This window comes from Abramis brama (assembly GCF_963993115.1).
Source record: "Abramis brama genome assembly, chromosome: 21".
Lineage (NCBI taxonomy): Eukaryota > Metazoa > Chordata > Actinopteri > Cypriniformes > Leuciscidae > Abramis > Abramis brama.
Genome location: NC_139983.1, coordinates 11,401,936 through 11,428,788, shown reverse-complemented (window position 1 = coordinate 11,428,788; position 26,853 = coordinate 11,401,936). Strand labels below are relative to the sequence as shown.

Genomic DNA, 26,853 nt, shown 5'->3' with positions numbered 1-26,853 from the left:
CAAATCGATCCACGGAAATGGCTGTAATAGAGCTGGTTGAAAAACTGACCTCTGCAATAGAAAATAAAAATTACTCAGTTGGAATTTTTATAGACTTAAAAAAAGCATTTGATACCATTGATCATAAAATATTATTAAAAAAGCTTGAAATATATGGCATCAGGGGCGTTGCACAAAGATGGATTAGTGACTATCTCAGGAATAGATTTCAGTTTGTGCAGTTCACCAATGACAGGTCACAGCTTCAGAGGGTCACTTGTGGGGTTCCACAAGGATCAGTCCTTGGACCAAAGCTATTTTTATTATATATCAATGACATTTGTAATGTGTCTACTCAATTAAATTGTGTTTTATTTGCTGATGATACAACTTTATTTTGTTCCAATCAGAATTTGGGACAGCTTCTGGACACAGTGGAAGCAGAAATGAAAACATTAAAAAAATGGTTTGATGTTAATAAACTGTCACTAAATATAGATAAAACTAAATTTATTTTATTTAGTAATAAACAAATAAATACAAAAGTCCAGATAAGAATTGATAAATTTGAACTAGAATTGGTAAATGAAATTAAATTCTTAGGTATCATCATTGACCGCAAGATCAGCTGGAAATCTCACATAACCTATATAAAGTCAAAAATTTCTAAAACACTGGCTATCCTGTCTAAAACAAAACACATTCTTGATACAAAGGCTCTAAACATATTGTACCAGTCTCTAATAGTGCCATACATGACTTATTGTGTAGAGATCTGGGGAAATACATACAAAACAATAATAAAACCAATTGTTATTCTGCAAAAACGTGCAATACGAATTATAAATAAAACAGATTATTATCACCCAACAAACAAGTTATTTATGAATTCCAACCTATTAAAATTGAATGACTTGGTGGAATTTAAAATAGCCAAAATAATGTATAAAATAATAAATAATAAATTTCCAGACTGTGTCCAGAACTTGTTTCAGATGAAATCTACTCCTTATGAGCTCAGAGGAACACTTATGTTCAGCAAACCTCAAATCAGAACCAATGTCAAACAGAGATGTCTGTCTGTTCAGGGGGTTAAACTGTGGAATAGTCTCGATGATGAATTGAAAATATGTAAATCCATTAGTAGTTTCAAGAAATTATATTAAAAAAAAAAAGATCACATTATACAAAACTGAATGAATTTAGCTTCTTTTTCTTTTAGTCATTGTATGCATGATGACTTTGGGACTTGGTGTTTTGTGTAAAATAAATGTTATGCAAAAAGGATCGGCGCAATAAGCTTCAGCCGACACCTTTTCGGTCGATCAACTTTTTTTTTTCTCTCTTTTAAATATTGTTTACATTGTAATTTAATGTTTGTTTCTATGTTTGCTTGTAAATTGTTTTTCTTTATTTTTTTCTTTTGAAGTTGACCGAAATAAACTTTAACTAACTAACTAACCTCCGCAAAAATCTCTATGAACGGAAGCATATTAAAACGCGATATCACAAATCAATAACTCAACTCATCTACTTACGTAAATCTCCTCACATTCCATTGTCAATTGCGCTCGTTCCTGTTTTGCGTGTCCTTAATCTGGCAACCCGCGTGAGCGTCGAGTCTGAGCAGGAGGGGCCGGGGGAAAAAACACTTTTCAATATTTTGAATTTGGATTGCAGTACCCATTTCAGCCGCTAGCTGTCAATCTCACATACTGCACCTTTAAGTCATTTCAACTTAAATTACATTAAACTGACTTAAAATGAGTTGAATCTTGTATAACATTGCGTAACTTATTTTGATGAGTTACAGCAATGTAAAAACACATGTTGTCATAACTTATTGATCATATAATTTTTTACAGTGTGGCTATTTATGGAACTCTATCACACTGGCATCTCAGTTCCTCTGAGCAGGACAGGAACGTCATATATCCAACTATAATGATTCTCATAAAGTGGGGGCCAGGATGGAAAGCCGTGTAGCGGAGAAGCGGCTGTGTGTCTGAAGTGGTAGGCGGGCTTAGATAAGATAATCCATAGTGTGGCAATGCTTCTCTGCCCTTGTTTGTCACTGTCATTGGACCTTTGTACCCAATATGTTTGCATTTAATTAAACAAAGCACACAACTTTACATCACTTTCTCGACCATCAATATCACATCAGAATTGATTACCTCAAAAAAAAAAAAAAAATAAAGGAAGGAAGGAAGAACCTGACATGGAAGAACTAATTAGCAAGACTGAATGAGTAATATGACTGTAGGGCAACAGCACACACACACACACACACACATTGGCTAAGCTAAAAGACAAAAGGTACTGGCAATCAATCATGATGTCTCTGTCACTAGACACATGGAAGCATGTGAGCCAGACAGACGTTTTGTATTGTTGGCTAATCGGGGCATTGTACCAGATGCATTGTTTCCCTAGCTAAAATGAATGCCCACTTAATATCGCTGTTGTTTTCTTTATGTCTGTGGTCGCAGGTGAGCGCTGTGTACCTATCTGCATTATAACTGCCGTTCATCTTGTTTCTGCTTGAATGAAAAGAGGAGCAGGTGTCATCATTATTTAGAGCTGATATTGATATCCCCGTGCTCTCTGTGCCATATTAAAGCATATTATTCCTCTGCAGTTTGTTGACAGCTGTTTTTAAGCACAGAAAATTATATCTGTCTTGCGGCTTGTTGAGGAGAGGCGAAATTACTTTTCGCTTGACGGACGATAGAATCTCTTAGATGTGCAGTAAGCAAGCACATAGCAACCGAGGAAGTTTATAATACCTGGAGAAAGTTGTCTGGTAGCATTTCTATTCATAAAAATGGCAATTGTTTGACTGGCGCATGAAAGCTCTGAAAGCAAACAACACGCTTGCTGCCATCTTTGCACATTGGCATGAAAGTGCTGGGCTTTTTTGTTTTGTTTTTGAGCACAATCACTTGAACCGTAAATGCCATGTGCAGATATTGCTGGCAACAAAATACCTTTGTGGTGGCATTGTTTTGCACATGCAAGCACCGTTATGTAAAATATTTATTCCTTAAAACTTCTCTTTTCTCAAGAAGTTGATTTGTTTTTATGTTAGCTCAATTTGACAATTAGTGACATTTCAATATTGAATGGTTCTTGGGAGCTCAGGATTTCCTTGGCACAATCTACACTCATGTACGTTAGTTAGACTGATATGAATCTCTTATTCTTGGCCTTCTCCCCTCTGTTTTTATTTTCACCTTCCTTATCTCACGCCTCGATGAAAAACACCTGTCTGAATTTCACCTCCAGTTGGATGCAGCGCTGTGAGAGCGCTAATATATTCCGCTGACATTCCGAGGAATTATTAGCCCCAGATATTGTTTCTTGTACTGACATTCCATTTGAATATTAGATGTGTCTATTGATATAGAGTTATGATTCCACACCTCCAGGTAAACTGCAAGCATGCTCTCTCTGTGTCTGGGTCAAGTTTCATATTTGTGTTAGAAATTTTACCTTTGGCATTTCTCCTCCTGGTTTATGAAACATGATCCTGATGCTACACCGTCAGTCAGCCGTTATATTGTTCTTGTTCTTGTAATTTTGATGATTGTCTTTCCCGAAGAACTATTGAAGTTTGTGATAGACAACAAAGATATGTCGTTTGTTCTTTTTTTATATGGCTTAAAATGGATATTACCTGGAAGTAAACAGTCACAAATTCAGTTAATATTAGTTAATATTATTTAACAATCAAACTATTTTGGCCCTGCATTTGTCAGAATGTTTGTTTTGTTGATGAAATGTAGATGAAGGATTTAAGAGTTTGTTTTGCTGTTTGGCTTGGACTATGCATGATCTGTGCACTTGTTCCACTTTTTTCCACTTAGTGCAGAGAAAAATGTGCATAATATATATCGACGGTTAGATTAATATGTAAATATGTGCTGCGTTCTTTCCTCTCAATAACAAAATGTAAAAAAATCTTACATATAACCCTTTTAATGTTTAAAGGGGTGGTATAATGCCCCTTTTTACAAGATGTAAAATAAGTCTCTGTTGTCCCCAGAGTGTGTATGGGAAGTTTTAGCTAAAAATACCCTACTTATAATTTTTTACAGCATGTTAAAGTTGTCCCTTTTTGAGGGTCAGTAAAAACGCGTCGTTTCGTGTGTGTCCCTTTAAATGCAAATGAGCTGCTGCTCCACAGAGGGCGGAGCTTCAAGAGCTCCTGTGTTAGCAGCTTTCAGACATGCACTAAAATGTCAGAAACTTCTGCCTTTTATGTTCAAACCGAAGTCGGACAATGATGGAGAAAGAAGTGAATGCAACAGGACGTTTCTGAATGGTTAGTTGATGAATTTATGTAGCTGATGTGGAGTTAACTATCTTCAAGTCATTGATTAGCATATTCTTTCATGATAATCTATAAATCGCTAGTGTGGGAACTGTTGTAAGATGCCTACAGAGTGACATGCTATTGCATTTGTGTTACGTACTGTATTGCAATAAATGTGAAAAGACGAATGCGACAGCTTGAGCAGACTTACAAATGTGCTCGACTACAACAACTCTTCCTCTTCAAAACATGGACTGCTGTTCCCGGGGGCGGGGTTTATGTAAATTTTAGGGTTCATGTAGTCACTAAACCGGGAGGAAGCTCATGTAGTCCCTACCAGCCGTTTGTTGTAGTCCTTAAAAAGCAATTTCTGTAAAATAAAATATCTCCCTTTGCTTAGAACTTTGAGCGTTGTAACTTTGCAGATGTTGTTTATGCTCAAACAGCAACATTACACACTAACTAAAGTTAGAAAAGTAAAATCATAATCAACCACCCCTTTAAATATGGTACACTTGTGTTAATAGTTTAAAGCAAATAATGCATTTTATATTGTAATGAGGCAACACATTTTTTTTAAAATGCAATTATGATAATAAAAAACAATTATTCAAGTGGTTGGGGATGATTTTTTTCAATACTGACATAAAGTGCGCCAACACTTCCTTTAATCATCAAGTTGACATCCAATTAATCACTCACTATTTCACTAATTACACTTGTCAAAACTTTTTGTGTTTTCAGTGTGCTGCAGCATCAGGCTGATGAGACCTGTCCGGACAGTCCGGTCACCTCAAACCAAAGCCAGAGCCAGGGCCAGATTCAGCCCCTGCTGTACCGTCTGCAGCAGCTGACATCAGAGCATCAGAGCGCTCAGACCCAACTGTGTCTGGCCCAGGAGAGAGAGAGGGAGGCCAATGAGAAAGTTCAGAGGTGGGTACAGACATGTGCACTGCTGGTCACATATATTAGGGATGCACTGAAATTTCGGCCGCCTAAAATATGAGCCTAAAATATATGCCCCCTCGCCCCGCCCCTCAGTGTTCATCGCTCAGGTTTCACTCTCGCTTTAGCCGTTATCACTGCATGGTGTGACTCTGCTCAATATTCCTCTCTATGTATGTGCAGAGCTCAGTTACTCACGGCCCATGTGAACGCTCCACTCATGTACCGCTCATGCTCATCGGAGAAGCAAAGTCTGCTTAAATAACGCGCCAACATGACATTTCTATGTAGTAGTATACTTGTTTTGGTTTGCAATGACATGGTGCCCGTGCTGGGCAATGCTGGTAAAATTACACTACCCACTATATATATAAAATAGATCTAAAGTGAAAGTAAAGACATTTAAAGACTGTTCTTTCTATTCATCAAACAATCCTGAAAAAAATCCACAAAAATATTTGACAGCAAAAACTGTTTTTAACATTGATAGTAAGGACCATTTTTAATAATTGAGCACCAAATCATGATTTCTAAGGGATCATGTGACACTGAAGACTGTTAAGACTGACTTTTAATTCATTTATTTTGATTTGGGTTCTTAGAAAAGTTAGTTCACTCATTGACAATTTTGTACTAACCCTTCATTAGTTCCACGTTGTAAACTTGTAAGACTTTTTTTCTGTGAAACACAAAAAGAGATTTTATGGAGAATGTTCATGCTGCTCTTTTCCAAAAAGTGACAGTGAATGAGTACAGAATAGATGCTGTCAAATGACAAAAAAAAGCATTACAAAAGTAGTCCATATTATTCGTGCACTATGTCCGAAGTCCACATGACTCATTTGGACTTGTTTTATAGTACTTGTATTGAGCGCTTTGGTCATTTTTGGAGCTTGACAGTGTCTGTCCCTACTCACTTTCATTCCAACGAAAAGAGCATGAACATTCTTCAAAAATTACCATTTTGCGTTCAAAAATTAGGTGAGCTCTTCCTGTTTGGAGATGTTCTTGCACCTGGACATTCTTAAAGCCTGTTCTCTCAGTCTCCTTGGTCTCCTGATCTGTTATATACATTTATAAAAACTGGTTGTCTGGTAGATATTCTCTCTCTCCCTCTTGTCTTGCTCACATGGGGGGCTCCTCACGCAAAGCAAACACAGGCCGGCCTGCTGATTTATTTACATGATGAATTAACCAAAGGGGGTGGAGATGCTGAGCTGAGGGGGTGCTCAAAACACAGAGAGAACCCCCCACCACCACATCACAATGAGAGAACTTTAGTGCACTGTTTACACATGCCTCTCTAAAAGGGTTTCCATTTACAGAGGAAAGATCACACAGCCTCTGCTGCATGACATGAAACTCTAAATCCCACAATGCACTTTGCTTTGACCGGTGCTACCGTCCTTACCTAGACAGCAAGTGTGTGTCAGAGTAGCTTGTTTGTGTACTGACCAGGTGGCGTCCACAGTGCAAGCTTCAGCTGTGTGAGTCACTACTGTAATCAGCATTTGAGTCCAGCTGCTCATTTCACCCTACTGGAAGAGACTCTGTGTAGTATTACTGGAAGTTAACAAGTTCCCAGTTATGTATTCTGAGAATCAGCATGCTATATTTATTGCTTGAGGGTCTGAGTGCCAAATATTTTTTTTAAGGAATATTCCAAAAAATATCATTCTCTCATCATTTATTCACCCTCATGACTTACTCTCTTCCGTGGAACACAAAAGAAGATATTTTGACGAATGTTGGAATTAATTGCATAGGCAAAAAAAACATTGAGACATTTTTCTTCTCAGAAGTCAAACAGCTTTTTGAACTACGTGAGAGTGAATAAATGACCCAAATTTTTGGTGAACTGTCCATTTAAAAGAATACTTCGCCCAAAGACAAAATTCAGTCATTATTTACTCCACCTCACGTTGTTTCAAGCCTATATGTTGTTGTTGTTGTTGTATAGAATATATTATATAGGAAATTCTGAAGAGCTCTGTTTTTGTACAAGGACAGTTTATAATGAACATCACTGTAAAGCTCCAAAAACAGCATTATTAAAGTAGTCCGTATGACTTGTGCGCCATATTCCAAGACTTCTGAAGCTATGTAATGATATATTTTTTTGTCTATCTAAGAGCTTGATATCTGTGTATACTGTCAGATTTTCTTTTTTTTCCAAAAATTATATCTATAACTGTAGAACAGCTTGCCACTGGGGCAGAATCTTTAAAAGGACAACTTTGTACATGATCTACCCTTAAAAGGTGCATATTAGTACTTTAGAGTAGTAATATATACACTATATTGCCAAAAGTTTTGGTACGCCTGCCTTTACATGCACATGAACTTTAATGGCATCCCATTCCTGATCCATAGGGTTTAATATGGAGTTGGCCCACCCTTTGCAGCTATAACAGCTTCAACTCTTCTGGGAAGGCTTTCCACAAGGTTTAGGAGTGTGTTAATGGGAATTTTTGACCATTCTTCTAGAAGAGCATTTGTGAGGTCAGGCACTGATATTGGACGAGAAGGCCTGGCTCACATTCTCCGCTCTAATTCATCCCAAAGGTGTTCTATCGGGTTGAGGTGAGGACTCTGTGCAGGCCAGTCAAGTTCCTCCACACCAAACTCACTCATCCATGTCTTTATGGACTTTGCTTTGTGCACTGGTGCGCAGTCATGTTGGAACAGGAAGGGGCCATCCCCAAACTGTTCCCACAAAGTTGGGAGCATAAAATTGTCCAAAATGTCTTGGTATGCTGAAGCATTAAGAGTTCCTTTCACTGGAACTATGAGGCCAAGCCCAACCCCTGAAAAACAACCCCACACCATAATCCCCCCTCCACCAAACTTTACACTTGGCACAATGCAGTCAGGCAAGTACCGTTCTCCTGGCAAACACCAAACCCAGACTCGTCCATCAGATTGCCAGTCAGAGAAGCGTGATTCGTAACTCCAGAGAATACGTCTTCTTTACACCACTGCATCCGACGCTTTGCATTGCACTTGTCGATGTAAGGCTTGGATGCAGCTGCTCGGCCATAGAAACCCATTCCAGGAAGCTATCTACGCATTGTTCTTGAGCTAATCTGAAGGCCACACAAAGTTTGGAGGTCTGTAGCTATTGACTCTACGCACTATGCGCCTCAGCATGCACTGACCCGCTCTGTGACTTTAAGTGGCCTATCTCTTCGTGGCTGAGTTGTTGTTGTTCCCAATTGCTTCCACTTTGTTATAATACCACTAACAGTTGACCGTGGAATATTTAGTAGTGAGGAAATTTCATGAATGGACTTATTGCACAGATGGCAACCTATCACAGTACCACGCTTGAATTCACTGAGCTCCTGAGAGCGACCCATTATTTCACAAATGTGCTTGATTTTATACAAGTGATTGGAACACCTGAATTCAATGATTTGGAGGGGTGTCCCAATACTTTTGCCAATATAGTGTACCTTACGTTACTACTGAACCATTTAGGGGTAAATAAGGTACAAAGATGTCTCCCTTTGATCCCAGTGACAAGCCCTGAAGGTACAATATTTAGTTGAATATGCAATATTAGTTGTATGCAATAGTATGTGAAGATTATTCAAAAAATATTATTCAAAAGTCCCCCAGTAAATAATGGGATGAGTAAATGTGACAGAATTTGGAACAACTTTTACTCCCTTTTTTTTTTTACGGCGAGTCCTCGCAATAACGATGGTTAGGGTTGAGGTGACTGCAATTTTTTCTTATAGAGCAAAGGATAACATGAGTGTGAGCATCTACATGCATACATAACTGGGATTGTCCGCAGTAGGCGAAGGGAACAGCACCGGTCACACCTGACCGCTAGCTGACATTCAGATGGATGCCCTGCACTCACCGGGCTCCGGGCGGCCTGTGGGAAGCCGCTCTGACGTGGGCCTCGTCGCACGGCTGTGAGAAGAATGCAGGGGTGATGCGATCGGCCTCCAGGGGAGGAGGAAGCCCAGCGCCGGGCCAGAATGTGGCACCTGAGTGCCGTTCCTGCAGGCCCATTGACGGAGGAGCTGAGCTGAATGTCTAATGACCTGCTGAATCAAATTTGGCCATGAGAAGCACACAAAGGACCTTTTCATTGGCCCGACGGCCCACAAATGGGCTGCGGCTTGTGTGTCCCATCACGCTGCAGTCTCGCAGGCTCTTCTGTCTGGCACAGCGAGGGCTGACCCTCCTCAGCGGCCTTTTTTTTTTGTGCCGTTTTGCTTCCTGTGCAATGCTAAAAATCCATCTATAGTTTGCTGGAGTTATAAGCGAGATCTTTCATGTTAGGGTTTTTGTCAGGCATTGTCGTGGGATAATTATAGATTACAAACAGGATCTTTTTTTGCATTGAAACACGGATATGTTGTCGTGCCATACATAAAACGTGCTGTTGTTTAGAATTTATGCACGGCTGCTGTTTACTCTGTGTTATTTGAGCTGGAATTGTTGGTTTTGCGACTCTGTGAATTCTTAATCGGGATTTGCGCTTTTGCCGGCTCTTCCCTCGCGTGTATGTTTGGGTTTACGGCCACTCTCTGCAAACAGTGTTCACCAAATCCTCCCCAGCCCGCAGGCACACCTTGGAGATCCTGCCACGGAAAAAGGCAGACCTGTTAATTGTGCAAACATGACAGGGAGGCTAATGAATATATTTAAAACGCTAAAAATTTGCACACAAGGGGGAAAGGTGTTTCCGTGCATGTTTATGGAGGCGAGAGAGAGACAGTTTTGTGGTGTCTGTCTGCATGTTTGTGTGTGTGTGATATGAAGGCTGTTTGCTTGTGTATGTATATATGCTCGTGTGCGTGGCCTGTTCATTTAGCAACAATGACCTTTTATAAATATTAGTCTGTGGTTTTGAACCATCCCCTCCCCCTTGTCTTTCCTCCGTTTCTCTCGGCCACAGAGCCTCTGAGAAATACATATGGTCCTGCGGCTGCTCTTCGATCTCTCTGTACGGGAAAACAGGTGGAGACTTCGGCAGGAGTAAGGCTTGGGTCAGACCGCTCCCATATGCTCACTTGATAAGACTGAGAAACCTCAGTAGACAATACTAGCACTGGGTATGCTAAGCACATCTTATCAGCTCTGATAGAGCTGGGCTGTTTTTAGCACTCGCTTTGTTGTTGTAAGCCTGCTTGAACTAAATTTTATCGTGAATACCTAGCTCTTTATTTTTTTTATTTTTTTAAATCCTGAGCTCTCTACAACCTACTGCTATTTTTGTGCATGATGTTTATTTATATAATTAATTTATTTCTTTTTTAACTTCCAAGTCTGGTTTTTAGATCACTGAGTAAGTACTAAAAAAATGGATATTATGAAGATTAATGAATATTATTGAGAACAGGAAAAAAAGAGAATGTAAACTCTAGTTAGTTAATTTATGCTTTGTATAAAATAAATCAGTCACATTGAAAATTGCATAGTTTTCATTTTGTCTTTCACCTTTTAGTTCGAGATTTGTTCAATTTATATTTAATGCATTTTAATCATATATATATATATATATATATATATATATATATATTCTTTTTTATAATATTCAAGCTAATAATAAAATTGTAATCTACTTTTATTTATATCATTTATATTAATAGAAATAGAAAATTATGCATAGTTTTCATTTTGTCTGTCACCTTTAATTTGAGATTTGTTTACATTTAATTTATATTTAATGCATGTTAATCACATATATACACACACACACACACACAAATATATATATATGATTTTTTTCATAATATTCATGCTAATAATTTATATATAAATTAAACGTTGAGCTAATTCATATCATTTTAGTTATTGTAACTGAGTTTCAATTTATTTTGCTATATATATTAAAAGGTCTGATTTCATTATTATTTTTTTTTTATCATCACATAATTTTCCATCTTATCACATCATTTTAAGTAATGTCAGAGATTCAGAAGAGTGTCTTTTTGAAGCAGAACCAGCATTTGTTTGGATGGAGAGAAGCAGGACTGCTCTCATTCCCCATTATTCATCTGCTCCCAAAGAATCCCTTCACCCATCTAGATCTCCCTCCATTTCCACAGAGTCTCTGGGATCATCACCCTCATAAGCACAGGTTTACTCACCCCGACCAATCACATGACACCACACATGGGCTTCTGTTTGCCAGAGTAAAGGCAGGCGGATATTTGGAGGATTTGGGCATTGACACCAGCATGGATGTCTCACCCACTTTAAGAAGTGTCTACATCCATTCTCCGTATCTTTCCGTTCCTCAAAGAGCGCCCTTGTGTGAGGAGAAAACAGCCAAGAGCTGGCCTGCATTTGTCTTGCTCTTCTTTCATTTACACACTTACTCACTTATTTCTGCTTTCCCTCTCTCTGTTTTTCCTTTCTCAGGTTGGAGCGGTTGGTGGAGGTGTTACGGAAGAAAGTGGGCACTGGCAGCGTCCGAAAAGTCATCTGACTGACTGGCCGTCGGGCGACCCGAGCAGACGGCCACATCTGGTGACCAGGCTGAAGCGTTTAACTCTGAGCAAACAGCCGAAGCCTGGCCTGGGCAAACACAGGCTGGAAGTGGCGTTCTTTCTCTCAGCCCTGTTCTCATTCCAGCCCATGCTCAGAAACGCCATCGTAAATGTTTAACCACATTCTCTCTGCAGTCACCAATGAAACTACTGCTGCCAGTAGTTTTTCCTACTAATCCAAAGGTTTTCTTTCTTCTCCTCTCGGTCGATTTTTACTTACAGCGTGACGTTAAGTCTGGTTAAACGAGAGAAATTTGATTGGACAATTACTTTTGTGAGGTACTGAGACTATTTTTTTTTTATTTTTTTCATATAAAGCCAGCTATTTTTGGACCAAGCTGGGATTTTTATTTCATGTTATTGAATTTGTTTACAGACTATAGATATTTAAATTTTTATCCCAAATTAATAAAGGGAGTTAAAACAACAGTATACAGTGTATCAGTCAACACAATCAGTATTTATGAACATGAAAAGCTTGTTGAGTGTTATTTGATGATACATTTATTTTGTGCTTATCAATTAGATGTTGAAAATAGAAAGTATCAAATAAATCCATCAAATGTATTAAAAATAATCAAATCAAACTGTGCAGTCCACTTATAGAGAATATTGTTTATTTGTTTAATCGGTTTACATGACCCAAAAACACCCTTATTTATTAGATTTTTTTTTATTCTTTAATTTAATTCATTTGAAACAAGTCTTTTTGAGGACAAATATATATTGGGTTTTTTTCTTTTCTTATTAAAATTATTTCAAAACGTGTCTAAACATAACTATTTAATCAAACCTGTAAATAATGCTTTTTAATTCAAGTTGAATATTCTAAATATTCTTTCATTCTAATACTTTTTAATATGTTCTTAAATGTTTGTTGTTTATTGTTAAAACCATTTAAATTCAGATATACAGTATATCGTGGGAATGACAGATCTATGTATATTTAAAAACTAAAATGCCTATATAAAATAAAAACTTTTTTTTTTAAAAACCATGATGATTTTTTGAATTCTTCGCTGCGAGTCCCTTTGCATGCTGATAATTTACAAACATAAAATGGGCTAAAGAGATCTGTCGACCTTTACCAACAACTAGATACCCCAAACAATTATATAAGCACGGTTTATGTTGTCTTTCCCTGTCCGTCCTTCAGCAGAGCTGTTCTTCAGCCTGATCGATTATGTACTCAGAAATATGTTAGATGCAGCGGTGAATAAAGAAAAGGCTGTTTAGGCCAGACGTGCCGCTGAGTGTCCCACCCCTCAAATAAACGCCGACACCAGGACAAGCTTGTCGATTTTCCTCCTATAGGTTACCGTGGAGATGGCTCAACCTGGGTGTCCCCACACATCCCTATGGAAAACACTTGTCCTTTGATGGTGCAACTTTTCTTTTTTTTCCTCGAGACGAAAACTTTTGTTTTGAGATGTGCATTCTTAAATGATTTGTTTGAGGTGTACGTGTTTTAAGTGACTTGTTTGATATGTGGGTGTGGAGGCTCGAGTCTGTGTTTATTGTGGCATGTGGAGTGAAATGCCCCATTACCACCCCCCAAATTCAGTGTGCGTGATCATCGACTTACAAAAAAAACTTTTATACGCTTTAATTAAAACCGTGTTTCGGCTGCACATATTGAATGACCCTCAGAGAAAAGCACCACTGATCCGGTTGCTATAACGACACCAAATATTTCAAGCTCTCTCTTTTTCTCTGTCTGCTTCTCTCCTTCTCATAGTAGCTGTTTATTTATACAAATATAGTTAGTTATTTTTTTTCCCAGGTTCTAATCGAGCTGATAAATGTGTGTTGGTTTTGATGTTAAATGATGCATTATTGAATCGGATTGAATCGGAGATACATTACTTTAATTCTAAATGTGTGGCTAATAATACACTGCAAAAACATTATTGTTGGTTTAACTTAAAAAAGTAGCCCTAAGTAACATGGGTGCCTTAATTTTGTGTTTGTAGTTAATACGATGAAGGAGATTGGTTTAATCAACAGAAACTCAAAATATGATGTTATCTGAACCATATAAATTGTCAAAGTTGATTTAACAAAAGAAAAAAAAATGAGTTGATTTGATAGAAGAAAAAAAATTTGTCATAACAAATCATGATTTTATTTTTTTATTTAATTTTTTTTAACAGTCTATAAATATTAGTTTGGGCCAGTTTGCCATTTCACAATAGCCTATTGATCTTCTTATTTGCCATCATAATATATAAGTGAAATTGCAAGGCAATTCTTTTTTGCATTAATCTTTCAAATGCTTTATTCTTAAAACTTGTAAATGGCCATTGAGTAATACATTAGGCTACTGTAAAAAAAACTGCCTAAGTACAATCAACTTGGATGTTTAAGTAATTTCAACTTAAATTCCATTAAACTGACTTTTAAAAAATGAGTTGAATCTTGTATAACTTAATTTTTTTTAAATTGCTTATCTTAGTTGATGAGTTAAAGCAATATGAAAACATATACGTTGTCATAACTTATTGATCATATAATTTTTAATATTAATTATATTTATTATTCGATATAAATATATATGCAAACAAAATATATATAAACGAGAAATGCATTCTAGGTTTATTGCGTCCGCCACAATGAAACTCCAAAAGAAACCAACTGGCTGTTTCTCTCCAAATCCCCTGCTGTAGAATAATGAAGACACAAAACAGGGGAGTGCGAGACCACCAACCTGACATAGTCGATGCATATTAGAGGGGCACAAAGCTCTAATAAACTTCTCCCGTATCATTTTTAATGGAAAAGCAGCTGCTTCTAAAGCTGATGTCGGATAGAGATCTCTCCCTCTTCTCTCTGGCCCTTTGAAAGCCCCTTTCTTTCTTTCGTGTGCGTGTGATTCTGGAGGGGTATTGCTTTGCTCTTTTCGTTGGCCAAGCACAATTGTGTTATTGGAGATAATTAATTCAATCCCCATCAGAAGGTATTAGGAGCGCCTTGGCCCTGTAGTGCTTTTCCAAACTCAGAATGAAAAGAGGGAGAAGAAAGGTCTACGGGTAGACCCGCTGATGGGCGCTTTGAACTAAAGGGCCGTGTTCATTGTTGTCGAAATTTTGCTCCATAAGGCTGAAGAAAGCGCCAGAGCTTTTGATGGGGCAACGAGAAATGCCACATAAGTTTGAACACTGCCTGCTGATCGCATATGTTAAGTCTGGCTCGTTTAAAGACGCGCGCTATAATTGCACAATGCAACGTAAAGGTCGCGTTATAGAAATAATAAAACCTTTCGGATGTTGCTCTGTACAATCACTGCCCCAATTACAAACAATAAAATTCCCATGCAAATTAGAGCATATCTAAATTAGACCCATGCATGTCAATATTTAAATGATATGATTATATAGGGAATGAATGCGGAGTTCGTTAACCCTGACAACATTCGTTAAGAGGTTTTCCCAATAACGTGTTAAATAATATTTATGCACAGTTGACTGGTTCTTAGATTGTCAAGACCGCACATTAATAATGCTTTGGTTTCATTATCATCAGCTTTTAGTTGGCGTATGGTTTCTATCATAAAGATTTATAAATTATTTCAAGAAAGCAATGTTTCCGATAAAGCATTTGATTGAGGATTAAATATACATAATCAAATTTCACCTGTAACTGCTGCGAAATATTAACTCGATCATGGTGCAATGTAGTTTTCCACATAATCGATCATAATGATTTCAATAAAATTATTAGAATCAGTGGTACAATATTTTACATTTGTATTTTATTTATAGTTTTATTTCGATTTGTATCTCAATTAATCAAGGCCACATTTTATTTTTGTAAGCAGGTAAATTCTGTTATATTTACACACTTTTTTTAGTTAATGAAATATAAAGCAATCAGTTTTATAATGCACCTGTCATGCGCATGAGAAAAGGTCATTTAGATTATTCAAACATGTTATTAAATCTGTGATTTTGTTGGATCTTTACCATCAAAAAGTATGCCATTTTATTTTCTAATGCTTTTGAGTGATTCATATTTTTATTTATTTATTTTACAAATTTCAGTATCGACTATTGATATTAGTAACTTTACCATCTTTAATTAGGCTAAATATCTCTGTCGCGAGCTAATTCAATATCACATAAATTGACCGCACCGGACACTAATTTTGGAAACAAAATGTGGTCTTAATTTTTAAATTGAATTAAAAAATAAAGGCAGAAATATAAGCTATATAACTTTATTTTATATGCTGCACATATCGAGATTTCTCAAGCCTGAAGTCAATTATCCATTTTATTTACGCATCGGGGGGGAATTACAAGATAATTAAATGAATTTCACGGCTACTCAGCCAAAATGCGTGTATACAAAATACCATGATCAAAGTCAAATCTGTTCAGGTTCACGTGCCCATCATGTAGGTTACGCTCCACAAAAAGATGATTTGGCCTCTCTATGTTATTGTTTAAAATCCCATTTAAAACGAGATCGGATCTTTTATGAAGCGAGTCTTTGAGGCTGCGCGTGTGTTAGACTTGGATTTTCTCTTGGTCTTTTACCAACATCAAGTCAAAAAGAGACGGGCTCAGCCAAAAGCTGGCTTTGAGAGCAGACAGCCTATATTAAAGAATTTAATCGGATTCAAAATAGCATCTATTTCTATTTTATTTCAGGTATTATTGAAGTTATTGAGCATGCATTGATTGGACATAAAATAATGCACACAAAAAACAAATACGAAAGAGAATCAATTATTTCTAAAAACGAAATGAAATAAAATCCTGTATTCTTAAAAAATTAAATATCAAGTTTTTAACCAATAGTCTTGGGATGATTGCTAACGTAATTTCACTAAGAAAAAAAAATGCATGCATGAACCCCTTTGTATAAAAATGTCACAAACGTTTTGCTTGATTAAGAAATACATATTTTATTCACAATGCATTTCCACCTCGGATTAATTTATTTCAATACAAGATTGGGAAGTGTTTTTTGTTTTTTTTCTTGTTTTTTTTTTTTTGTCCAAACGAGGTAAGTAACCCCCAAAAATAATGAGTAAAATGACAACATTCAAATACATCTGCAACAGACAAGGGGCTTCGCTTTTATACCAGCAACAAGACCAAAAGTTGACCTTCATTCGTGCACGTTGTAACAATGGGGAACTACAAGTTTGGGGGGGATCACAACAAGTATTTTACAAGCTCAAAAATGATTTTAAATACACTAGCAATGATTTGTAACTTGGATATACAGTCATTGGAAACACTTTACAATATTTTATTATACACATACACATTTTGTTATATTTTAAAGTAACAGTTCTTCTGCACCAAGTGCATGCAAAAAAAATAAAATAAAGTTTTTTTCCCCCCGTTAGTCGGCAACTGACTAAGACGTATTAAGAACAGGCCTGGAATACACACCTTGGTAGTAAGAGGCCTCTAAAGCCGAAGGGTCCATGCTGGCTCTCCCGGCCATGGGCAAGCTGGAAGACATCCCTGAGCCATAGGAGGAATATTGCAACGCTTGTTCATAGGCTTTCAAATCCAGTTTATGCTGTTGCTCTGAAGAGGACATTAAATTATTGATGGAAAACGGGTGGTTGAAGGAGTAATGAGGGTCTCCTTTGAGGTGCAGCTGGGGTTCGTGGGCCATAGAGTGCAGCGAGGACAGGGACGTGGACACGGGGTGCACCTGTGGGCCGGTGCTCTTCAGTTCAGAGTTAGCGGTGCTACCGCTCCTGTGGTCCAAACTGGGAGGACTGGACGACTGGTTCGAGGAGGTTATGGAGCTGGAGTCCAGATGCACAGGTTTGCTGCTGGTGCTGTCACTGGCCGGTGAGCCAGAGCCGCTCGAATGCTCTCTCTTTCCGTCAGACCTCTTTCCATCGGGTAACTTTTTGTCGCATTTAAAGCGCTTCTGTCTTCGCAGGTAACAGCCATTCTCAAACATATTCCCAGAATCTGGATGCAGGGCCCAGTAGGAGCCTTTCCCCGGCTTGTCGGGTGACCTGGACACTTTGACGAAACAGTCGTTGAAGGATAACGAGTGTCTGATGGAGTTCTGCCACCTTTGCTGGTTCTGACGGTAGTAGGGGAACAGGTCCATTATCCACTGGTAAATCTCACTCAAGGTAAGCATTTTGCTGGGTGCCTGCTGGATGGCCATCGTGATGAGGGAGATGTAGGAGTAGGGCGGTTTGGCGTGCGGGTAACTTCTCCTGAAGGTCTTGTTGTCTCTGGCCCGGTTGAGGTTGGGTTGCGCGTATGTCATGGAGCTCATGGTGGGGCTCATGCTGGAGTAGGGGTTCAGCGCGTTCATGGAGCTGTGCTGAGCCGTCATGGCGTTCAGGTTGGACGGGCTGAGCGCGGTGCCCATGCTCGACACGCCGCCGCCCATTCCGTTCATGTGGCCGGTGGCGCCCGGGGGCATCCCGGCCATGGCGCCCGGGCTCAGACCGGCACTCAGCGCTGGGTTCGCATAGGACATGTTAAAAGAACTGGAAGTCATATTCCCACTGGTGGACATGCTCATGTAACTGTTCATATTATTCATGGAGCTCAGCCCAGCGTTCATGCTGCTGTTCGTCATGGGAGAATAGACCTAAAAGAAAGAAAGACATCGTAATACATTTGTATTCAGCACTTTTATTATTCGTATAGAGTGTAGTAATTTAGCGTCTTTTCTCTAAGACAATAATGTAGCCAAGTTTCCCCCCTTTTTTTCTTTTACAAAAAAATAGTTAAATAAAAAAATATATGTATTGAAAAAAAATCAGGCTAACACCATTAAACATTGTGAGAACATGCATTTGAATTTTGAATCTAGATGTAACGTTTTTATTTGATGTTCTTTTTAAAATAACGAAATATTGAATGTGGATTCGCTGATGCACGTGACAGTTGAAATAAAAACGTAGGGCTTTTACCGCGTTTAATTTAATTAATTGTAGCCTAATTTTGCAATGACTCAAATTGAACGAGGCAAAACAGAATCTTCCAATGGAAATGTGTGACACATAATCGATAATAAATTGAATAAAAGTAGCTCAGTCAGATAACAATTTCAGATAGTTTATATCTCTATAGAAAATTATGTTTTAAAAAATCTTCCAAGACTATTGTGACTATTGTCACTTGCAATGGCATCACTACTGCCACCAAGTGGGTTAATCAATGGCTGATATTTTCTTCAGCTCCAGACAACAATTCTTTAGAATATGTTTTACATTTAATTCCTCCGTTTTAAAAGTGGGTTAGCGTAAGCCTCAGTTTGAGTCTGTTGATCTATTATTCGCTTGCATGCAGATACAAACTTTCGGACTATCCCAGCAGCTCAGAGTGGCAGTAATAATAATAGTCTCTCACCTCTTGTGCATCATTATAGTAGCTGCTCCAGTCTGGAGTTTCGTGTCCTTCCATTTTCACTGCGCCTAACATTATGGAGGAAATCCGCAGCTCGTGCACATGCAGTTCCAGACTCACAGCGCGCGCGTGTGTGAGTGTATGTGTGCGTGTGCGTCCTGGCACCGCGCGCAGTCACTGGTGGGATGTTGTGCGTGGCTTTGGGTAAAGTGAGGAAATGTTGGGACCGAACTGGAGATCTTCCCCTGCCTGTTACGTAGAACACGGTACAGCCCACTTTCTGTGTCTCATTTGCCTGGATCTCTCTCCTGCTTCCAGGAACACGTCTACTCTGCTGTTTTTAAATAGGAATGACCCGTGTGTTTTATTGCACAATACTATTACCTGTAAAAAGGTTAAAAAAAACAACGAATCATCTTTTAATTTAAACATATTAAACTCATTATGATGAATAATATTGTAATTTGTAATGATGAGTAATAATTTAATTTTAAATGGAAACATTTTAAATTATTTAAGGATTTTATTATATATTTTTTTTTTTCTTTCTTTTCCCCCCAAAATAATATTTTATAGCTTTAATTAATGAATCCAGCATTATAATGTTATAGGCTAAGAAAAAAAAAAAACAAGTGTTAATTTTGAATTCAAATGAAGTGAGTGATCTTATAAAGTGTAATACAATTTAATTAATGTAATAGTAATATTATATATTATGAAACAAATTAAGTTATATCTTTCAGCAATTTTAGAAAACATATGAATCATGACATTTCTAACTAGGCCTTTTTGAATATACATAAATACATGATCTGTTAAGCATTATTTAATGTTGTAGTATTGATTTATGTTATTCATAGCGCTATTAATAGCCACTTGCAATAATTTTACATTTAAAATTACATTTTAACATTACATATATTCTTTCTAATCCATAATATAGAATGTTATTATAAAGTGTTATCAAATCATAACAAAAAAATATGTGGATGCTGTATATTTAAATATCAAAATGTATGAACATATATGAATTCTATCATAACTAGGCCTGTTTGAACAGTTTATTTAAATAATAGGCTACTTAACAAATCATGTAATGTTTGTCATTTGTGAATGTCAGAAATGGTGTCACCAAGAAGCTTCACAGAATGGCAGAAGAAATATTACCAACTTGCAATAACTTTGCAGCCTATTCATTTTGGTACTGAAGCCAGGTGTTTAGGAAGGAACTGGAAACCCCACCATCTCCCTCCTTTTATTTCTCAGATGAACAAGAGGTCACATTTCCCAGTGTACACCTGCTAATGAGCGAATGACAGCACTGATCATCCACTTACAGCGGATTATCTCCAGTGATCTCTCACACCATTAGAGCACAGATCGATTCCTCACAGGACGGAGGGAAATGGCCCTTGAAGCAAAGAACATTAGACCATGTCAAAGCCCCCATGAGACAGACAGAGAGAGAGAGGGAGAGGGAGAGAGAGGTAGAGGGGTAGAGGGAGTGATATAGCGATAGTATCAGGACTGTCTTGTCAGTAGATTTAATGCATGATTTATAAAATAATAGGCCTATAAAAACTGCCTATAAACAGTGCATTTTATTAGATAGGCCTATGTTATGCTATACTAAAAATAAAAAAAATTTGTGCAGCAATTTTGTGTTCTTATCAAAAAAAAAAAAAAAAAAAAAATGGCAAGGTTCTTTGGAGATAATAAAGTTCTTCAGATCAGTAGTTTAAAGTACCGGCAGGTATGGTTTTCTTGAGAACTAGAGAATAAAAAGTACTTTTTGGGATTTTAAAATCAAAATTAGAATGTAAAACCATTTTGATTCTAATTGGAACCTTTATTTTGAATGCACATTTAATCTGTTAAATCTTTTTTCTCTCTCTCTATTCTGTGATTGTGTGTAAATAGAAAGGCATCTTTGCACTGTAGCTCACCATGATTACCATTTCAGTTTGTTCTGCAAATCTGAACATTTGAGTGCACTCTTTTATTGGCATCGATTGCTTCATGAAGAACCTTTAACATTCATAGAACCTTTCCATTCCACTAAAGGTTCTTTATAGTTTAAAAGGGTTCTTAGATTTTTAGAATGTTCTTCGCACTAAGGGGGGAAATTATTCTTTTAACAACTGTTCACCGAAGGTTTTTTGGGTGGAACCGAAAATAGTTCTTCAATGTATTGATGCTAAAACACCTATTTGGGACCTTTAATTTTTAGAGTGTGGTGGAAGAGTTTTATTGCCGTTCTAGCAGCCAGTAAGTGCTATATGCGTAAAAAATGCATGCATGAAAAAAAAAAAAAAAAAAAAAAAAAAAATATATATATATATATATATATATATATATATATATATTAACATCAATATAATTATCTACTTGATCATGATCTTATTGTGCAGATTTTCACTGGGAGCCCTGGCACGCGCACGGGGACGGTCGGTTGCTAGGAGACGCTGCCTGGCGTTGCCGTTTCTCTGTTTGAGCTTCTGAGGTAAAAAGCTGCAGTTATTTTTCAGCAAATAGTTAGAACAGTTTTATTTGAAGTAGATTTTCAGGCGGGAATACATAAATGAAAAGGTAAGGTGCTTTTAAAGATTACCTTTTTAATGATTTATTAAGATTTATTGTGTCACAGCACGAAAAGAGCAACTTTTGAGCAAGCGGGCTAGCCGGCTAACTAACTTATAGGCTAGCGTCCATAGCTTTTTGAACTGTAAAACTGCAGTTTCTGTTCCTTCGAAATAACTTTTTTATTTATGCAGCGAGAATGTATAATGATTATTTCATGGGAGTCAGAAAAGAAAACGAGGATAAATAATAAAACATTGCAAAATAGCTCGAACTGAACTGTTGGACAAAATCACGTAACATTTATTTAAAAAATATTTTGCAAATATAACGTAACTTAGCTCTTTTACCAGTCTCAACATAAATGTTATTGCTTATTTATTAAATGAGGCAACACGTATTTCTTCTAATTTTAAACGTATTTGTTTTAAAAATCGTACTGTAGCCTATAATGTGATGAATAGCCTAATATAAAAGATATTGCTGGTTTAACTTAAAAAAATAAGTTACCTGGTTCATTAAAATGAAAGATTTAAATTAATACAATGAAGATTGATTTAATAAATAGAAACTTTTCCTTTTTGATTTCCAGGATTTCCAGTATACGAAACACTTATGAATCCAATCAGAAGAGAAGACTTCTTCCTTACCTTGCCAGGTAAGACCTGTCATCACAGATTTAACGTTACCTCCCATCCTGACAAAACCCAGCTGTGTTGAGTCTCAAATAGACTTTCACTTTCCTCTCCTCTGCAAACTGCCCCCTAAATCCATGTCTCAACAAAGACCAACAAAATGAGCCGGGGTCAGAGCACAAGCCCAAACATTTCCTCCATTGACAAATCCGTGAACACAATGGCTCTTCCAAAACTTAAAGCCAGGCATGGGATTGTCAGAAAGCCAGTCATAGCCTCTCTCGCAGGGACCACCAAAGCAGTATCCTTGTCCCAAAGGCCGCAACCTCCTGCTAAGCCCAGATCAGAGTGGTCCTTATCAGCAGGTGGATCTTACAAACTTCACACACTTGCTCAGCAGGTCTCAGGTGAGAAGAAAACCTCCAGCGCTCACCAGTCCACTATTTGTGAAAAACTGAACCGGCGGGACTCGGGCTGCTCTAATGACAATGAGGCATCAAGCTCTGTGAATTCAGCACAGAATGGGCATATAGGAGTGCAGAGAGGAAATACTGAACAATTCTGGGAGCCTCATGAGCATCAAACCAAACACAGCAGCTCCCAGAGTCACACCAGCAGCGCTGGCTCCAGCACCATCCAAAGTGTCAAATCCACCTCTGATCTGCTGGAGGAAGCCAGAACTATTGCTGGACTCCAGCAGCCAGATGAGGTTGACCAGCAGAGGGCGCCAAATGAGAGCTTGGCAGACTCATTAGTGATGGAAAGTGGGCACACACCTGTAGTAGAGGATGACAGTGCTGCAACTTTCTCTGACCAAGCAACGGTACATTCGATCGAAAGAGAAGCTGGAAACAACTGCAGCTCTGATGATGAGGTTAGCTGTTTATTTTATTTTGTTTTATATGTAATATTGAACACAGCTGCAGCACTGATGATGAGGTTAGTGGTTTATTTTATTATTTTATTTTATTTTATATGGAATATTGAACACAGCTGCAACTCTGATGATGATTAGCAGTTTATTTTATTTTATTTGGAAAGAGAAGTTGGACACAGCTACTTTATTATTTTATTTTATTTTGAAAGAGAAGTTGGACGCAGCTACTTTATTATTTTATTATTTATTCATTTATTATTAGCAATACACCTAAGGTGTATTGTACCTATTGTATCTGTTAGTGTTCTTCTTCTTCTTCTTTGTCATCGTCGTCTTCCGCTCTTGAGTCTATGGCAGCCTGTAAAACTGCTTGTGGGAAAATGATGAAATTTGGCACACAGATAGAGGACAGTCTGAACATTAACTAGTCAAGTCAAGTCAAGTCGTCTTTATTTTTATAGCGCTTTATACAATACAGATTGTTTCAAAGCAACTTTACCGTGATAAACAGAAAAATAATGATTCAATGATGCAAACATAGTTCAGTTCTGCAGAAGAAAAGTGATATCATTATCCAGCTCAGTTCAGTTCTTATCAAATAGTGTCAGTGCAGTCATGTCAATAATATTATTGACTATTAAGTGTCCCCAATTAAGCAAGCCAGAGGCAACATTGGCAAGGAAGCCAAACTCCATAAGGTGACAGAATGGAGTTTTTTTTTTTGGGAGAGACCAGGCTCAGTTGGGGAACCAGTTCTCCTCTGGCCAAACGGAGCATCTTAGGCCCTGTCCCAAATGGCACCCGGGCCTAAGCACTTGCGGTCTTCCTACAAGTCCGCACTTTCGTGACGTAACGCAGCTTTGACTGCTGGGAAGATGTCTGCTGTAGAGTTTGCTTCAGTGCGGGCTCAGCAAAAGTGCGGTTTGAGGGCACATATAAAACTTGCGAGTACCCTTCTGAAACCTAACATGACAAATGGGACACTCTACGGTCTCATGGACTTAACGGACACACGAACGCGGCAGCCATTGTAACTCCACAAGACCAAAAGTGCATATGAAGTGTGCCATTTGGGACAGGGCCTTGGTGTCATTTAATTCCAGGCTGCAGCTGGAAGCAAATTTGGAGTCTCTAACTCATTCTCTAGCGCCACCAACTGTCCAAAGTTGCTAATACCTTTTGATAGATTTGATAGATAATAGTTTTTTTTTTGCATCCCAATTCACCTTCTTATACTATGCCCTAGAAGTATGTACTGTTTTTGTAAAGAAACAGTACAAACTTTTGAGTGTGTCGCAGAAGAGTAGGCAAGTTTTAGGACATACTACTTTGTCATAACTGCGTCTTTAACGGACAGCTCTGTCATTTAGTTACACGCATCCTGTCACCATAAACTGGCCTGTCAATCATCTTGTCACAGTTAAAATCCTCCACATTCAATTTAATTTAATTTCGGATAGAAATATAGCTGCACGTCAATCTGCCAGTCGTGGGTCTTTCACGCGGAGAACTCTCCTCATGTGTTTGTATTTTGCATAATAATGCATTTAAGTTAATGACCAAACATATCTTTACAGAAGTTCACAATGCTGTTGCGGGATATGTGGATAACATCAAATAAATATATATTTTCTTCTGGTTAGATACCGATTATTAATCACTCAAACCCCTTTTTATAAAACGGATAGTTCCAGTCCTTGATTCTGATTGGTTGAGCCGCGTTCAAAGCCGTTGTAAATTACTCAACAAACATACACCTGTGACCGCATTACATTAGTATTACTGCGCAACTGCCGTTTGTGATTCTTTGTTGCTACATGCGTTTACTATGCAAGATTACCCAAACTGCTTAGGGACAGCGTCAGTCTGCAAAGCATAAATCTTTCATCTGAATCACTGCGATAAAACGTAACAAGTGTAACATAACAGTAAAATAATTCTAAGGGTAGCTGTCAGTTTTAGAAACCCCAGAGGCAACGAAGGAGCAACACTTGTTTGCTTTTCGAGGTGAGCTTGTGGCGACAATATATTGTATGAAGAGTCATTGCAGTGAGGAGTTTTGTAGCATTTCCTATTAGTACATCTTGATGGGCAAAGTCATAGGCTTGGAATGACAATGGTGTTAATGGAATGCTCATGTGTATTTTCCTTCAGGGGCCAACTCAAAGGCACACATCAGTACCACACATCTGTCTGCCAAAAGAAAAACGTTCCCCAAGACCAATGTGCCATCCATCTGTGTCATCTGGTGTCTACAAGATAGCTGAGTCAGTTTTACAGAAGGACTCTGAGTTTGGCTCTGATGGTGGAGGACTCAAGGATCTGTTATCCCAGGTAAACTCACTACACACTAAGTTTGTTTTCAAAGAACTTTTTGATAAATAAGTATGAGCAAAATTACAGATGTTTAATGTATTAAATACATGAATGTTGCCTCAATCCTTGTAATAGAAACTAGTTTGTATATATTTTTTATATTTTTAAGGTGACCAATGAAGATATAATAATGGCCCATGGATATAGCTTGACTCCGATTCAGAGAGCTGAAAGGACATCCCGTCAGACCAAAACCATTCAAGGCCTTTCACTACTTGCAACCTGGACACCTAAAAAAGAGTATAAAACATCTAAAATATTTTGTGACATACTGTGGCCATAAGTATTTGGACACTCAAGCCATACTTATTGAATGCATTTAGTTGCATTCAATAACAAACTATCAAAGAAAGTGTCATTTGTGCTTAAATGAAGCAGGATCTTTATTTTTAATCACTGACGATTTTTAGTGGATGTTTCAGTTCACACAGGCGTCCCCACAGGTGTAGTTCATCACATTAACTCCGAACATATTCCACTAACACTTTACAAGCACAAAGTGTCCAATTCTTTTTTGTTCTATATTGCATCATTTCAAACCTAACAAATACATTTTTTTTTGTGCTATCCTTTATAAAAAATAAAAAAAGTAAAAAAAGAAAGCATACTTTAAAAAAAAAAAAATCAATACAGACATATTATACTTTATATTCGGTTCGCACAAAGTACATTCTATTAATGTTTTCTGACCATTAATAGCATGTAATATGTAATTAAATGAAAATGTATTATAGTTAAAATGTATATAAAATGCAATAAGTTGACCTAAATATACATTCAAATAAACATACTTCTTTAAAGCATCACAAAAGATTATTCAAACTTAATGATTTGTAATACACTTTAATTTTAATGCACTTTAAAGTAAAACAAATTAAAAGTAAACATTAAATGTGCAGTTTTTAAACAAGTACTTGTGTTAAAAAAGCAATCATGAAAAGTGTACTCTCTTTAAGTACACTTAAGTGGCATTCTGTTTCATTAAAATTATATGTAAGTACAGTTTTAAAAATATACATACTACAAGTGCACATTCAACACAATTAAGCACATTTCTTTTTCACTAGGGATGGTCCTTTTAAAATAGATGTAGTTTTGATGTTTTGCATATAATTCAATGTCATTCAGACATTTTTAAGTAAGACGTCAATGTCCAAATACTTTTGAGGCTGCTATATACTTAGTTGTATGCATAATGACACTAAGGTTCGCTAATCTATGTGTTGATATATTGGCATGTTCCACTTGCTATCAGCATGTCAATCTCTCAATGCGTCACTAG

General features: G+C 37.5%; 2 protein-coding genes across 3 annotated transcripts in view; one reads left to right on the top strand and one right to left on the bottom strand.

The window, feature by feature from the left end:
* Nucleotides 1–13,815, top strand: part of mipol1 (mirror-image polydactyly 1) — a 91,170-nt gene extending 77,355 nt beyond the window's left edge. Inside the window, exons 13-14 of one of the 2 annotated variants that reach the window (XM_084097138.1) lie at nucleotides 5,042–5,230; nucleotides 11,630–13,815. In XM_084097138.1, the coding sequence (XP_083953264.1) occupies nucleotides 5,042–5,230; nucleotides 11,630–11,696 (256 nt within the window). In that variant the 3' untranslated portion in view covers nucleotides 11,697–13,815. The remainder of the gene's footprint in view (nucleotides 1–5,041; nucleotides 5,231–11,629) is intronic. The other variant, XM_084097137.1, reaches the window with a different exon arrangement.
* Nucleotides 13,816–16,646: 2,831 nt separating this feature from the next.
* Nucleotides 16,647–19,373, bottom strand: foxa1 (forkhead box A1). Its single transcript, XM_084097671.1, has 2 exons — nucleotides 19,107–19,373; nucleotides 16,647–18,342 (listed from the first exon to the last, which is right to left on the bottom strand). The coding sequence occupies exons 1-2, from the start codon at nucleotides 19,176–19,178 to the stop codon at nucleotides 17,128–17,130; spliced, it is 1,287 nt and encodes a 428-aa protein (XP_083953797.1). The 5' UTR covers nucleotides 19,179–19,373; the 3' UTR covers nucleotides 16,647–17,127.
* Nucleotides 19,374–26,853: the final 7,480 nt, after the last annotated feature.